Source organism: Abramis brama (genome assembly GCF_963993115.1).
Source record: "Abramis brama genome assembly, chromosome: 6".
In the NCBI taxonomy this organism is placed as follows: Eukaryota; Metazoa; Chordata; class Actinopteri; order Cypriniformes; family Leuciscidae; genus Abramis; species Abramis brama.
In genome coordinates, this window is record NC_139968.1 from 5,609,396 (window position 1) to 5,626,846 (window position 17,451).

At 38.6% G+C, this 17,451-nt stretch overlaps 1 protein-coding gene across 1 annotated transcript in view; it reads left to right on the forward strand.

The window, feature by feature from the left end:
• Positions 1-9,030: 9,030 nt before the first annotated feature.
• Positions 9,031-17,451, forward strand: part of kcnh1b (potassium voltage-gated channel, subfamily H (eag-related), member 1b) — a 55,201-nt gene continuing 46,780 nt past the window's right edge. Inside the window, exons 1-5 of the mRNA XM_084117854.1 lie at positions 9,031-9,245; positions 11,014-11,137; positions 12,755-12,861; positions 12,947-13,075; positions 13,340-13,458. Coding sequence (XP_083973980.1) covers positions 9,173-9,245; positions 11,014-11,137; positions 12,755-12,861; positions 12,947-13,075; positions 13,340-13,458 — 552 coding nt within the window. The 5' untranslated portion in view covers positions 9,031-9,172. The remainder of the gene's footprint in view (positions 9,246-11,013; positions 11,138-12,754; positions 12,862-12,946; positions 13,076-13,339; positions 13,459-17,451) is intronic.

The following is a 17,451-nucleotide window of genomic DNA, read 5'->3' on the forward strand; positions in this document are numbered from 1 at the left end:
CATTGCTGTATGAAGCATGTCACCATTGTTGAGATTCATAAGCTGATTCTTGATGTCTGTGTGTGACTAAACACTTTTTCCCTAAAATGTATATAACAAGCAAAACCTCAAGACCTCAAGCTCATGTAAAAAGCCAAGAGTCAAACTGCCCAACTATGGGAAACGCTGATCACCATAATGGTGACCAAACTTTTTCAATTGAACATCTAAACCTATGTTCACTAGTTCACCTTGCCCATTCAACCTTGAGGGTTCATAGTAAACTAACTTGACTTGCTGTCCTTGAAGGAGACTCGAACCCGAGACTCGGCTTGAGCTCCGAGTTAAACATAGACTCAATAAGAACTTATATAGTCGTATGACAGAAATAAAGTCAATCTGGTTAGTAATAAGTGAAGCTGGTAATGCTGTTTGTGGAATGTGTTTAATGTGCTGGTAATGTGTTTAATGCTAGTGTGTCATCCCAGACAGCAACATAGTGTTGGCCCAGATCCAGCCCACATCCAGTACACGTTGATTTCACACGGCCCAGATGTGGGCCGGATCTGGGCCGACACTATGTTGCTGTCTGGGATGTTGCAAAGGGCCTCAGACACAGGCACAGTTCAACAGGTTGCAGAGCAGGATACTTTCAATAGGGTGCCACACAAAAATCCTTGAATGTCCAGGCCCAGATAACAACATTGTGTCGGCCCAGATCCGGCCCACATCTGGCACACGTGGGAAGATGATCTGGCCCACATGCGGCGTGGAATGACGGCCCTTGGGCGACTCCTGTGTGCCAGATCTGGGCCACAAGCAGGCCATAGCAATGCCACATGTCAGCTAAGAGCAAAAATAAATAAACCAGAACTGGACCTTATCTGAGCCACAAAACCTAGAAAAAGCAGAAACACAAGACCTAGATGAAATCAACTGAAGATAAAAAAGACATTAAATCTCAGCAGAGGAGGATTAAACAACTCCACAAACAGCATTACCAGCTTCACATATCCCTAACATGTCATACCATGCAGATAGTTAGTTTCACATCACAAATGACACAGTACTTTATTTAGTTCTTACAACTTACATGGAAGCACTCAAACACCAATTTATTTTATTTTTGCTGTTTTTGATGTGACTTTTTAGTAGATTGCTTTGTAATGTTCAAAACTCTGTGTCACCATTGATGACATTCATGTGCTGATTCTTGACGTGTGTGTGTGTCTGTAAAATAACAGTTCAAAACTTTTTGTGCAAAGTCACATGCTGGAAAGACTGCTTTAATCAGTAATGTAAAAACAACACATCACCCATATAATCAGAGACTGTGAATGAAATCATTAGTTCAGGGGATTGCTACCATCAAAAATAATCAACACCTGATCACATTTTTGCTGGGCTTTCTTTTCCATATCAAACATGCCATACAAACACACAGTCACACCAGCCAGAAAAATAATAAAAATGTTTTACTCAAAGTCAAAGTTTCTAATATAAAAAACATACAAAAGAGTGTTGGGACAATGACGGTGTGCATTTATTTGTATTTATTGAACTCAAACAATAAAAAAAACGAAAAAAACAAACAAAACATCAACTTAACCAAAAAGTATACTAACAATATAATAATATTATTTTTATTTACAAAAAACAAGGAACTCCCGCACACTATCAGTACTTGCAAATTAGTATCAAAATTTTATTAGCAAAGTTTCTGTCTCACGAGTCACGACCTTCATCAGGCAGATGAAAAGATTGGTCCATACCTATATCGTCATACAAAATCCTGTTTGTGGCACAGTAAAGTGTCCTGAATCATCTTTAAGACTGACACTTAAGATTTAGTCCTACACTTCACTTAAATTACAAATGAGATAGATACTTGATAACTAACTTTTAAGCGCAGCTTTGAGCCAATAATTTTTTTACTCTTAAGTCCATTCTTAACAGTGTTCTTGTGAGTAATTCTCAGAGGCTTGATAAACACGGGCCCAGTTGTTGATTATTTTTGATGGTAACGATCCCTATGTAGTGCCTGAACCAATGATCTCATTCACAGTCTCTGATTATGTGTTGTTTTTACATTACTGATTAAAGCAGCCTTGTGACTTTCCAGCATGTTATCTCTCATAGTGCTTCCATGTAAGTTGTAACAACTAAATAAAGTATTATGTAATTTGTGATGTGAAACTAACTAACTGCATGGTATGGGATGTTAGGGATTATTTTTTCCCCAGGGTTACACCCCTTATTTAGTACAGTTTATGGCGACTGTACTGGAGTGTTGGATGATATGTGAGGGGCTGTAGGGACTATTTTACACCAGGGGTACCCTTTATACAGTTCAGCTTATTGCGACTGCACTGGGGCGTTAGGACCCACTCAGGCCTCAGGTTGATCAGACCTGTGTCCTCTCTAACACCTCTTCCAGCAGTTTTACAAACACACTGACACAGCAGCCAAAAAAGACAAAAGATATAATAAGAGTTAAGAGCTCAACTAATTGAAACACTGATCACTGTTATGGTGACTTCAAATGAAACACATTAGAGTTAAACCATTGTTAATCCTCAATAAAAACTTGTGTAGAAGTCTGACAGAGATAAAGTCAGTCTGGTTAGTAATAAGTGAAGCTGGTAATGCTGTTTGTGGGGTTGTTTAATCCTCCTCTGCTGAGATCTTCACAGATTTAATGTCTTCTTTTCTCTTCAGTGGATTTCATCTAAGGCTGTGGCTGAAGTCAGTTGTAGTTCTTGTGTTTCTGCTCGTCTCTTTTTCTGTTCTCTTCTTTCCTTCAGTGATTCTGCTTGTTAACAGGCTTATTAAGGCTGAGATGACTCTATATTTAATATACACAGATTTTGTGGCTCAGATAAGGTCCAGTTCTGGTGTATTTCTTTGCTCTTGGCTGACATGTGGCATTGCTATGGCCTGCTTGTGGCCCAGATCTGGCAAACAGGAGTGAGCCGCCCAAGGGCCGTCATTCCACGCCGCATGTGGGCCAGATCATCTTTCCACGTGTGCCAGATGTGGACCGGATCTGGGCCGACACAATGTTGCTATGTGGCCAATAGGGTGAGTGAGAATCCTTGAGTGTCCAGGCCTAGATAGCAACATTGTGTCGGCACAGATCCGGCCCACATCTGGCACATGTGGACTGATGACATAAATAAGACATTAAATCTGTGAAGATCTCAGCAGAAGAGGATTAAACAACTCCACAAACAGCATTACCAGCTTCACTTATTACTAACCAGACTGACTTTATCTCTGTTAGACGTGTACAGAAGGTTTTTTTTGAGAATTAACAGGGGTATAACTCTAATGTTTGTTTAAGATGAAGTCACCATAATGGTGATAAGTGTTTCCATTAGTTGTGCTTTTAACTCTTAGTAGCAAAGAAAGTAGTACCGTACAGCAGAGATCAACCTGAAGCTTTCGCACGCACTCCCACCGAAGCTAAGCAGGGTCGAGCCTGGTCTTCATCTGGATGGGAGACCTCCTGGAGACTGGGTATCTGCTGATTCAGGACACTTTACTGTGCCGCAAACAGGATTTTGGATGTCGATATAAGCATGGACCAATCTTTTCATATGCCTGATGAAGGTCGTAAGACCGAAACGTTGCTAATAAAAGTTTGATACTCATTTGCAAGTACTGATAGTGTGTGAGAAAGCCCAGCAAAAATGTGATCAGGTGTTGATTATTTTTGATGATAACTGTAGGGACTATTTTACACCAGAGTTTCCCTTTATACAGCACAGCTTATTGCGACTGCACTGGGGCATTAGGACCCACTCAGGCCTCAGGTTGATCAGACCTGTGTCCTCTCTAACACCTCTTCCAGCAGATACCCAGTCTCCAGGAGGTCTCCCATCCAGATGAAGACCAGGCTCGACCCTGCTTAGCTTCAGTGGGAGTGCGTGCGAAAGCTTCAGGTTGATCTCTGCTGGCTGGTACTCTTTAACTCTTTCTAAGAGTTAAAAGCTCAACTAATGGAAATACTTATCACCATTATGGTGACATCAGATTAAACAAACATTAGAGTTAAACTGGTGAATTTTCATCAGCCATTACTGCAGTCTTCTATGTCACATGATCCTTTAGAAATCATTTTGTGCTGATTTTTATCAATGTTGGAAATAGTTGTGCTGCTTAATATTTTTTTCAGGATTCATTGATGAATAAAAAGTTAAAAATAACAGATTTTTTTTTTCAAAATAGAAATCTTTAACAATATAAGCATTTACTATAACTTTTTATCATTTTAGTTCAGTCCTTCTGAGGCTTGTAAGCTAGAGTTCTCAGCGATTAAACACTAGAATGAGACGGTCTAGTAAGAGAGCATGGCTATAGCACATGTTCCCACAGTCAGCTCGAAAATACTATTAAAACTTAATTTTGAAAAAATACTTTGTATTACAAATCTTTATATTAATTGGCTTTATATTAATACAATACAGTGAATGACAGCCATCTGCGGTGGCATCATCCCAGTGGCTTACATTATTGTCAGTTTCGTGTTAGTGATTATTAGAATTTATTAGAATGACTTTATGAATTTCTTCAATGAGAAAATCTAATGCATCAGAAATACAATTGTAAATGTACTACCTTTAACAGCGTCTTATGATTCAGCCTCAATTATCACCCTTCAAGATCAACTGCACTGCTTTACAACTATAGGACAGGAAGAGCTCAATAAACCTCTGCATCTAAACCAACAACATGTTTATTAGATCCAATACCCACTAAATTACTGAAAGAGTTGTTACCTGTAGCAGAAGAGCCTCTTCGCAATATTATCAACTTGTCTTTATCTCTAGGTTATGTTCCAAGATCGTTCAAGCTGGCAGTTATTAAGCCTCTCATAAATAAATCACAATTAGATCCAAATGAATTAGCAAATTACAGACCCATTTCAAATCTTCCATTTATGTCTAAAATACTAGAAAAAGTTGTGTCCCCTCAATTAAGCTTTTTTGCAAAATAATGATATAAATGAAATATTTCAGTCTGATTTAGGCCCCATCATAGCACAGAAACTGCACTCGTTAAAATTACAAATAACTTATTTCTAGCTTCAGACCAAGGCTATATCTCTATACTAGTTTTACTTGATCTTAGTGCTGCGTTCGACACTATAGATCATAAAATGCTCTTAGATCGATAACAAAACTACAGTGGTATTCAGGGACAGGCATTAAGGTGGTTTAGATTGTATCTATCAGACCCTTACCATTTTGGTATAAATCAAAGATAATGTCAGTAAATTATGGAGTGCCGCAAGGATCTGTGTTTGGCCCTCTGCTATTTTCATTATCCGCTTATTACAAACCAATTGATACAGTGAATGACAGCCATCTCCCAGTGGCTTACATTATTGTCAGTTTAGTGTTAGTGATTAATTTACAGCTAAACAAAAGATAACATATATGCTTTAATGTCCGTAAACATTATTTTTTACACATTTTCCACCAGTTTATTTTTGTGAATTGGTTTTCAAGCCAAATGAAGGACACGAAACGAAGGCTGCCTTCCAAGGATCCTTCATACTGAGACGCAGCCTTCGTTTGAGAAACCCCCTTCGAATCTGAAGACCTTGATTACCTGGATCAGGTGCGTTTAATTAGGGTTGGAGCTAAACTCTGCAGGATAGTGGCCCTCAAAGGAGCAGGATTAGATACCCAAAACTTCATCAACTTTTTTAAGTTACTTGCTTTAAGAACTTTAAGAACTTTAAGAACGTATGCAAGATAATGGGGCCATTCCATGTTGAAACTACTAAATTGTTAAACTGTACATTTTCAGGGGTGAAAAACCATATGTGGGTGACCTTGTATACAGCTAATACTTTTTAAAGGGGTTACAATGATCATCCATCCATCCATCCATCCATCCATCCATCCATCCATCCAGGGTGTTTATGGTCTGAGATGCTGGGATAGGCTCCAGCATTATAGGACAGGCGGTTTGAAGAATTGATGGATGGAGTTTTTAGAGCATTAATCCTAATATATTAAAACCTAGACACTTGAACCAATACTGTATTACAGATATTATGCTGCTTTGAATAAGAAATAAATGGAATTAATGAATTGTATGGTGTCCACTTAAAGCAACACTATGTAGTTTTTCAACCTTCATAATATATTTCCAAGACCCTTGTGATGGTACATCGACTTACAATAGGTTGAATGACACGTCTGCCATAGCCTGACGGGGTCTGTATCGCTTTTACTGGCACTACGGAACTTCGGGGTTCGGGTAGTAACCCGAGCACAAAAAGAACAACAAAATTCGACTGCTTGATATTTCAATAAATATCGATGCTGAAATATCTGAACGGTACCAATACTAATTTCTCGAAGTATCGATACACCGATACTAGCCGAGCTGTCACTTTCACTTCTCTCCAAAGGCGCGTTGACAAACACCACACACGCACTCGTCTCATTCGCTCTGGTTAAATAGCAAAAGTGAATGGGGCCGATCACACTTGACGCGTTTTTTGCAGTGAGAGGCGCCTATTTTCAATTGGTTTCCTATGGCAGTGAGTGTTCTGCGCGCTGTTTATGCGCCTGCTGCGCCTCGCGTTTTTGAAGTTGAAAAAAATCAACAACTTCGAGCGGAAAAAGCGCCCGACGTCATCGCGTTTTTTCCCACTGTCCAATCGATTGAATGGAGAGGCGGGCCTTCCGTTTTAGTAATGAAAGCTAGTTGCTTGCCTTGAACCCTATGGCTTGAATGCCCGGAGAGTGCGATGATGGAGGATAAACTTGTGGTGCTCTCGCGGGTTACCAGGAGCTTAACGACTTCACGAAAAGTAACTACCACAATGTTAATAGAAAGTAAATAAAGTTCATTGAAGGCTGGTTTGACGTTTACTTGACTGACAGGACAGCTGTTTCAGTGGTTGCCTAGCAACATAAAAAACGCAGCGCACTGCTCGTTCCGTGTGATGGTACAATTAACATGTGCTTATTTATCTTTATTCAAAAAATTATTATTTAAGTTAATTCTGCAATTTGCCTTCATTAGCGATTATCATCAATTTGATTACACAGATACTAATTAAACTAAACTGAGCTAGACAATGGCATCTCTGAATTCAATAATGAAATGCCTTTAACTGAAAATTGGATGTTTAATCTTATTATTATACATTACTGACACTCTATCCTCCAATTTGATACTGTTAAGCGCTTTGACACAATCTGTATTGTTAAAAGCACTATATAAATATAAATAAAGGTGACTTGACTTCATGTCGATCCAGTGAGCATTGTTTGGGACCGATGCTGACTTGGCCGTCATGCTGTTGGACTAGTAAGTATATTGCTTGCATACTATCTCTAGTTTTTCGAATGTGTTGTCTGCCTGGCTATGTTACGGAAGCTATCTGGTCCTCCATTTATCTTCATGAATCATGTAATGCTAGTAGAGGAGCGAATTATCAATCTGGTAGCTAGTAAACACTAACATGCTAGTTTTCAATGAAAAAATAAAAGCCATGAAATTATATTCATATCACATGCTGAAATATATGCCACTGTGGATGAAGACATTTCACACGCAACGCAGGCAGTCTGCCCAAGACGTGAGAACTCCTTCTGCAGAGTTCGGGGGTATGCCAACAAATGCACGTGTATCCCCTGGTGTAACCATAACAGATTTTAAGACAGTAGTAGAAGACAGTACTGTTTCCCAACTGTAGGGGACCCCGAGAACAAAACTTACATGGTGTTGCTTTAAGAGTATGTATGGTCATCCTGATGAATTGCTATTAAGTTAAAGTAGCATAACAAACATCGAACAGTGCATTAAACCAAAATGAAATTAACAGCACATACCAAACATTACATGTATCTCGAGATTTGTGTTTGTATTATGTGTGGTGTTGTTTAATGGCTGGCTGGAGCACACACTCGCACAGTAATGCTGTGTTTGCTCTAGATGGCAGTATACTCTAGAAAGTCTTTCTTTTTGAGCAAAACGCCCCTTTTTCTATAGATGGCAGCATTGACTAAAAAAATAAATAAATTCTAAGTTTTTCAAACTTCAAATGTCTTTGTCCAAGGAATGGTATTATCAGTGTAATTCATATAGTCCTAACACATTGATGGGCCATTTGTGGTCATTTTCTTTGTTCTACTAGGAAGTAAAATAAGTATACTGTATATGAGTATGATTTTATTGTGTCAGAAGCTGAGGAAATAATTACATATATTCAAAAAACAAAACCTTTGCCATAATTACACACTACATATATGGACATAAACATTCACAAAGTTGTGTGTTTAATGTGTAATCACATTTAAAAATAGTTATTAGTATTTTTTCATAAACCTTAAATTTAACACAAATTTATCAGTCCTATGTCAAGTCTATTTAAGTTGCTATTTGCTTAAAATCTGTGGTTAATTACAATGGTTATGGTAAAAAAAACATACTGATAAACCCCCCCCCAACAATTCTGTTTGCACACATTGCTTGACACAAGTGCTATATACTCATGGCAATACAATGAATATGACGGGGTTTTAGTTTTAGCCCATGGACAGAATTGGACAAAATTGTGCATGCATCCTCAGAATGTCCCGTTGTCGATGTGTGCCAAATTTTGTTGAGTTTGGACTTCGAGTTCAGCAGATATAGGGAATTTAGTGCAAATGGGACTAACAGCCTAAGTGGAGTTTGATTACTTAACTGAAGAATTCAGAGGGAAAACAATCATTTATATTCTAGCACATACAGTTGCAGAGATATAATGAAACACAGCCCATAAGAGTCTGTGGACCTGAGCAGCGGTGCAAGTCTGGGGTCTCTGCGTTTTACAATCTCTGACACCCAGAAACTGTACAGAACAAACTCAAAAGGGCTGCATTACCTTAGGTGTTCAGATGATTGAATGAAATTGTGAAATCTTCAGGTTCTGCTTATTCTGTAGTTCTCCCTTTCCCCAACAGATGTCTCCGTCGATCCCTGATGGTCAGACTCAGCACATGCTGGATCTCCTCACACTGATGTTGTCTATGGGAGACTCTGGTTGGGGAGGGGGGGCACAAGCAGCCTGTGCTTTATATCCTGAATCGGGCTCTTTACTCTGGCCAGAATCATGTAGGCTGCTTTCAGGCAGGAGCCGTCCTCATCCTCACACTGATCTCAGACCGCATGAGGAGCAGGGATGGCCGGGGGACGCAGAGGACTGGTGGCCCCACAGAACACTTTCCTGGAGAACATAGTCCGCCGCTCCAACGGTGAGAGAAGCCTTTCACTATTTCCTATTGGGGAGATCATTTATTCTGCAACATTACAGTCAGCTCACTCCACGTGCTTTAGCTGTGCCTACATATAGTATAACCATTCAGTTCTCATGCTGTTGTACCAATGATTGCTCTTATTTCACACATTAAATGATCTGTTGTTTTAGACTGCTGTGCTTGTGTATGTGTATATATATTGCATATTATATATAATTATGTATTACTATTGGCCCACGTATTACACTGCATAAATATACATTTTTATAAAATTTTAAGTAGGGGTTTAGAATGTATTAATTTGGGAATAAAGACAGGACAAAAATCTAAAATATGTTTTTTCTTGCTGTAACTTTTTCCTTTCAACTTTTCAGTTTGGACATTTTCTCATAGACAGACAGGTATATAGCTGATGTTTTGCTGTGTTCAGTCCCATCCATCCCACTGTGGTGCTTTTCTGTTCACCGTCGCTTGCGTTGACATCTGTAGTTTGTAGATCTAGATCAGTAGAAGTGATTTCTCTTATCCCTTCATTCATTCTCTGTATATTGTACTGCTAATGTGCTTTCACTCTTGTTATGCAATCAAGGGAATTTGTGGGAGGCATCAACACCCTAATAAAGAGGCAAAATCTGTATTAATAGAGATCTGAAAATGATGAGCTACTTCTGTAATCACTTGCTGGTGAAATCACATTATAGGACAAAACAAAATCACCTTTTTTTTTTACTCTGTTTTAACGTAATCCTGTTTGATCTTTCTTTACATTCTACACTGTGACTGTAGAAAGCTCATGAATATTTAATGAGGTCATTAATGATTGGCTGTCTGTTGGTAAACAACTCGCTGTAACATTCTAGCACTGGATTCTTCCGTTTCACACTATTTGGCGATGCAGTTCCAGCATCAAATTTAGAGTTATCTCTGAAGCATTGTTAAAGTCAGTGTTTAAGGTGCTCTAAATGGCTATTTTAAAGAAGCGTATCAGATATCAGGCATTCTGTTCCTCAGCAGTCGCCACTGACATCAGATGCCGTAACTACAGGTTTATGCTGGCCATTCAACAGCAGCTGCGTTTAATAGCTGTAGAAATATGTCATTATAATATAGTAGGTGTTGAATATGTTGAATGGATTTACACCATGTCACAGCTCAGTCCCGAAGCCTTCAGCTAGCAACTATTCTGTGTATGGTGCCATCAGCCAGTCAGGATTGTCATGACATAACTGTCATGATGGCATCTACAGGACCTAAAGGTAACCAGCGGTAACTAGCCAAACCTGGTAAAATCATTTACAGCTCCTTTAACCCGAGAGTAATAAAGATGATCATCAAACACAAGGGTTTTCTATGTGTGAAAGTAAGCATATGTGTCCAGAATTCATCCATGGAATTGCTTATTTCTTCAAGAGTAAAGCTGCGGTCACATTCACCATTGTTCGGCGAATTTGGGAATGTCGCACAGGGGCAAGAGATTTCCCCACACAGATTTCACAGCGTGTTGAAGTTGGTCACGTGCGTTCACCATGTTGACCAACAGAAAGCTGCTGGGTTTGAGAGTGACTTCTGTGTGAGCTGTGCTTCAAACATTGCTACTCTAGTAATGGACCATGGATCTTTTTTGCAGTGTGAAATTTGGCTAATGTGACCGCAGCTTAAAGGAGCTAGTGTTTTTACTTATATCAGAATTAAGTCTTGACTCTTGAGACCCCTATACAATTGCTGATGTAACCACAAAAAATAATCTTTCATTCCTTCCTGGCAGACACCAATTTTGTTTTGGGGAATGCCCAAATTGTGGATTGGCCTATTGTCTACAGCAATGATGGATTCTGCAAGCTGTCTGGATACCATCGTGCTGAAGTCATGCAGAAGAGCAGCACATGCAGGTGCTTACCTGCTTTTATTATTAATAATTAATCTGCATTTAAGTCATATTAGTGTCAGTCAACAATGACTGATTTTGATGTGTTGGTTCAGCAAAAATCCACGTTGTAAAAATCTTGTACAAAAAAAAAAAGTCTTAGTACTATTTTTCCGTAGCTTTTTCTTGTTGACTCAACTTTTGTAAATAACAGTCATACGTACTGAAAATAAGTTGTCTGTGACACACAAAAAAACTTTTAGTTGAGTCAACTTGACATTATTTGTTTTCTGGAGAGGTGCAACTAATCTGTAAGAAATCTTTTGTAGTTGAGCCAGTTCAACATTTTTTGTCTAATGGAAACAGAAGTTCTTATTAAGAATAATGTTCAGATGTAGATTTTTTTTTGTAGTTTGTGGTCTTTGCTAGCCTGACTACGTCAGACTTCGTACTTCCGCTCAATTTCATTTCGCTTCTGTACTCAGTCTGAGACCGCGTCATAGCTTTCCGTTTTCCTCCGGCCTGAAAACAGCCGGCCAATCAACGAACAGAGGGCGGGCTGAGAGACGATTGTACAGTGGATGCGTAGATTTACTTCACATAATCTGCAAAAGTCGTTCACAGCCATGTTCACTCCGGTATTTCGCTCGATGGTTTTGTTTTCGCATCATACATGTGTTTACAGTGGAAGTTAGATGCGGCTGAGCATGCGCATAACACACGCCATAACCAAACGTTATGTGATTGGCTTACGGGTAACCAATGATTTTAAGCTTCAGACTAGCGCCCCCAGGCGGTAAAGAAAACGTTTTTCTATTACGGAACTCCAGACTCTCTCTACGAAGCAAAGCGAAGTAGCAGAGTCTGGTATTACCAGGCTAGGTCTTTGCAACAGTGTTTAACAAAACACATAATTTGTTGCAAAGAAAGCCATAAACAAAAATGATCAGCTGATCTAGATATATCTAGATATACATCTAGAATGTATTTTAAAATCACAATTCAGAATTTCTGATCTGCTGCAAGAAAGTTTTGCTGGTAAAATATTAATAGAAAAATAATCAATTTTGGTCAGAAATAAGATTAGTGTTCTAGATTATGAGGCTGAAAACTTGATCATCTTGGTTTCTTTTTTCTTAGCAACAAATTATGTGTTATGCTAAACACTGTTACAAAGACCACAAAAACTCACACAAAAAGCCAAGAGTCAAACTGCCCAACCAAAGGAAACGCTCATCACCAAAATAGTGATGACCAAATGATTTCCAATAAACAAAAAATGTTGAACTGGCTCAACTACAAAAGATTTGTTACAGAATAGTTGCACCTCTCCAGAAAACAAATAATTTCAAGCTGACTCAACTAAACGTTTTTTGTATCACAGACATCTTATTTTCAGTTCATATAACTGTTATTTACAAAAGTTGAGTCAACAAGAAAAAGCTAAAGGAAATTAGTACTAAGATTTTTTGTTGTTGTTCAAGCTTATTTTTTTTTTACAGTGGCCACGTAATGAAGACTCACCACAACCTCAAGTTGTTAGATCATGGATTTGGCAAATGGCTCACAGCTTGAGTTTATGGCTCACTCAGTATTTTAATTGAGATTCTTGGTTATTTACGCCTCTCTGTCCTTCTCTCAGCTTTCTGTACGGGGAACTCACTGACAAAGAAACCTGCGAGAAAGTCCGCCAGACCTTTGAGAACTATGAGATGAACTCCTTTGAAATACTCATGTACAAGAAGAACCGTGAGTTGCCTATTTGAAATCATTCGAAAGAGTTTAAGCTTATCATATTTATCAAGGAATTAAACAAAAAATGCTGATATTGCAGGGATGCCAGTGTGGTTCTTCATCAAAATTGCTCCCATCCGAAACGAACAGGACAAAGTTGTACTCTTCCTCTGCACCTTCAGTGATATCACTGCATTCAAGCAGCCTATTGAAGACGACTCATCTAAAGGTTTGATTTGACTCATTTCCCATCAGCCAAAACATTTCATTTGGTGTAAACTGCATCAGGAAAGTGAAAGCTGATCTCTGTGTTTGATTTTAGATTTAATCAGGATGTTGTTTTCACTGCTGGAACAATTTATATATATATATATATGTTTTATATTTACCATGCAGGAATGAAACTACCCACTTTATAAGACTGATTGATAAACACTCATTACATTATACATGTATTTTTCTCTAACCATTTCCCCTTGTTATATGACTGAAGGCTGGGGAAAGTTTGCTCGGCTGACGCGGGCGTTGACCAGCAGCCGTGGTGTGTTACAGCAGCTGACGCCCACTGTCCACAAGGGCGAGAACGTCCACAAGCACTCCCGTCTGGCTGAGGTGATCACTGTTGTGTTTGTGTCTACATGTGTGTTCAAGCACTTTCATCAAAGCAACACTCCATCCATTTATACCTGAGCCCTCTTGGCCAAGAGTGTGTGCTGCAATCCCAAAAGCCCCTCTGCTGTATTGAGATAACTCTCCAACATGTGCGGCTGCTGTTCACGTCACACACTCCACATCGGCGTCCCCCTCAGTTCCTGCAGCGCCTCCAGAACACTTCCTGAGCACGTTTTGGTGCGCTATAGGGTGTGCATACAGTGCACGTGATGCAAATTACATCATCAGCATGCATACTGCGTAAATGAAAAGACGGAACAACAAGAGATTCTTGGGTAACACTTTTTTTTTACAGTGTCCTTGTTACAAATGTTACATGTACTTACCATAATAATAACAGTAAATGATGCATAATTACATGCAACTAACCCTCAACCAAACCCTAATCCTACCCTAACTAAATCATTCAGTCCTTAAATATATGTAACAATGACACCTTAAAATAAAGTGTAACCGATTCTTGCAACTGTAGTTTAAACATGTAAAAAGGCATTTTTTTATCAGTCATAGCTTCTGGAGAGTAATAGTGCAGATACTTGACAAAGAAACATACTATCAAATGCTATCAAATGGAGTATACTTTGAGGGTGCTTTCACACTTGGTTCAATTGCTTGGTCTGAACCAGAGTTCGATTACTCCCCCTCCCCCTTCCCCCGCTGGTCTCTGTTCACATTATATTATTTGGGTCCAAACCATAGACTGTAAAAAAATATGGACATAGTGTCAGCCGTTGGTTTCTGAAGAGCATTTTTGAAGCCCAAAGTGGGCGGAGCCAGCCGTCGCCATCTTGGCTGTGTGTCACTCCCGGATAAACGAAAATGTGTAAAGCGGCGGATTAGCTGAGGTGACGTGACGCTAACAGACAGTAGACAAACGGCCAGTAGTGAAGCAGCGGCAATCCACCTGTCACTCAAGTGGCCACGCCCTTAATTATGCAGAACTTTAAGACTTAATATAATTTAAACGGATGAGTTATAAAAAAATCACCCCCCTCACAGTCGTCATGAAGAGCAAAATTAGCTATATAGACCAAAACCACTTTTAGTACCAGGCGGTAAACATATTTTTTCTGCTGTAAAGTTGGACATTTTAACATGGGAGTCTATGGGATTGACTCTCTTTTGCAGCCTGTCTCTAGTGGCCAGTCGATGAACTGCAGTTTAAGTCACTTCCGTGTTGGATTCAAGAGAGAGACAGAAAGGTTGCCGCTTGCTCCAAACTGGGGTACGCTTGCATCATCGAGCTGCGGTGCATACCCATGATGCTAGGCAACGGCTATGAAGAAGGCGCCAAAATGGAAAGAGCTGCTCACATCTCTTTTGTTGTTTTTCTTTGTTTTTTCATCAGCACATAACAGCACTTGCATTTATCTGCCGTCAATGTACTGCAAATGCTGAAGGTGTGCAGAAATGAGATTCTTGCAGTTTGTCAGTCACGATTGTCAGGAAAGTGAGTGACACACACACAAAACACACTGAATGATATATCATTTATTTTATTAAATCATACAACATCAATATCTGTTCACTTCCGCAATTTAGTACGATTGCATTCATATCAGCAGCGAACTGTACCAGAGCTCAAATGAACCGTACCCCAGACCAGCCTTTATGGGGTGTGTTCATACTTTGGTTCTCTTGGTTCTTTCGGTCCAGACAAAACTTGAGCCATTCTGTCCTTTTTAGGGTCGTTTTAGGCCCGTTTTTGGTTTGTTTACATGTCTTGTTCATATTTCAGTTGAACCGCACCAGAGTTAGTTTGGAAGCAGACGAGACTCATCTTTACAGCATCTCAGTCCGCTTGTTTGATTCGCACCAGGGTTCAGATGGCAGCGTTCACACTTATTCAAGTGAACGGCACTAATACAGCAATGGCACCAGAGTTTGTTTTAATTGAACACAGCCTTAGGTGATCTCAGGTACGGTTCGCGGGTGCACAGCCAAATTCGGATAACAGCGTTCACATTATCCAAACGAGCCGAACTCTGGCATCAGTCAAACCCGGGTGCACACCAAAAGTTCCAGTATTAAAGTATCAAGTCAGGTCAGCTTTATTTATATAGCGCTTTTTACAACACAGATTGTTTCAAAGCAGCTTTACAGTGATAATAGGAAAATAATGCAACAAAGTTTGTTTCTGCTGTACAGCAGCTCTAGAAAAAAATAGTCTATAGTCCAGCTTAAGTAAGTTCAGTGATGGTTAATTTTTGTTGTAAAAAAGTTATTAATTTAGTTCATTTATAAGTCGCTCTGGAGAAAACAGTGATGTCAAGTTCAGCTCAGTTCAGTTCTCATACAATGGTGTCAATGTAGGGCAGATCAATAATGTTGTAGAATATCAAGCATGAAAGGCTATGTGTTCACTGTAAGCATACGCTAACCGTTTGTGTCAAAACTGTAGTATATTTTGATCTTATGAACCATTGCAGATTAAGCAGATATTGTAATTTGGGTAACACTTTAGAATAATGGTCCGTAGTTAACAAGTAACTATGCAGGAAGTAATAGGTAGTACTGCATTAACACCGAACTTAATACTATTAACTAATATGGAAGCAATATTAACTAAGCAGTAAGTATTATCTAAATTAGTACAAAGGTAGTTCCTTGGTAGGTATTTGATTATTACTAAAGAAATGTATCCTCACTGAGAACTACTTGTGAACTAAGAAAGAATAACCAATTAATTACTAATCACAAAAGTAACATGTCTAAAAAGTGAACAATTGTGTGTTTTTTTGTGTTTTTTTACTCTTAACATGGTCATAACATTTCAGAAGCTTGTGCCTCAGATGGGTTCTTAGTGGAAACCAGTTTATGAATATTATATTCCCCCAAATACATTAGCTACAGGTTGAGATTGTGACTACTACTCTTGCCAAAGGATGGACACATGTTCTCTGTTTATTTCAAACTTAAACAGAATAATACTAATAATGATCATTTGTTTAAAATTTTAAACAATTAGGAAGTGATGCTGACACTCATGATTGGATTAGTTCACTATTATGAGCTCTTGAGTGTCAGTTCAATATGTCTCAGACTCCAAAGACCTACCTTTATGTTACAGTAGCCGCCAGAGGAGGACTTCTCTTTAGGATATGAATATAAACATTGATGTTCTCTTGTCAAAAACAATTTGCATCCTTAATGAAGAAATTGGCTGCATTTATGTTGCGATAATCGCAAAACCACATCTTCCAGATTACAATGTTTGTTAGAATATTACTAGTGCCTGTACAGTATGTGTTAAATATAAAATTAAATAACTTGTATTACTTGTGAAAAACATGCTAACTCCTCACTAATTACTCAAGCGTTACCTTGTTATCCCGCAGGAACTACTAGTGATGTGGCCCATTATTTTAAAGTGAAAAACATGCCAACTCCTCACTAATTACTCAAGCGTTACCTTGGTATCCGGCAGGAACTACTAGTGCAGCCTGGTCTCATTGTAATACGTAGGTATTAATACGTAATTTTCTCAAAGATAGAAAACATACTTTTTTGTACGTTTCGATGCTGAAACGTATAACGTTAATATGGACGTATCTGCAACGTTTAAACGTAACATTATTACGTTTTTACAGCTAAAAAATGTAAACTATTTACTAATATTTCATATCATAACGATATCTGTATAATTTCCCTTTTACCATTTTATAGATTATAAATGTAAGATCTCTTAACCCTACTCCCACACCTAAACATACCCATTTTATTGACAAAATTAAAAGGATAAAACTTAATGGACAGATATGTGTAGGGAAATGGCAGTTTTATTAACAATATAGCATTAAAACATAGTAAAACTAATCCTACCCCTAACGTTACCCCTAACAATTTCTGTAAACTAAGTTACGTAGGCTAGAATTATAAAGAAAAACAACAGACAGGTATAATCACAATCATTTATTTATTAAGAAAATATCA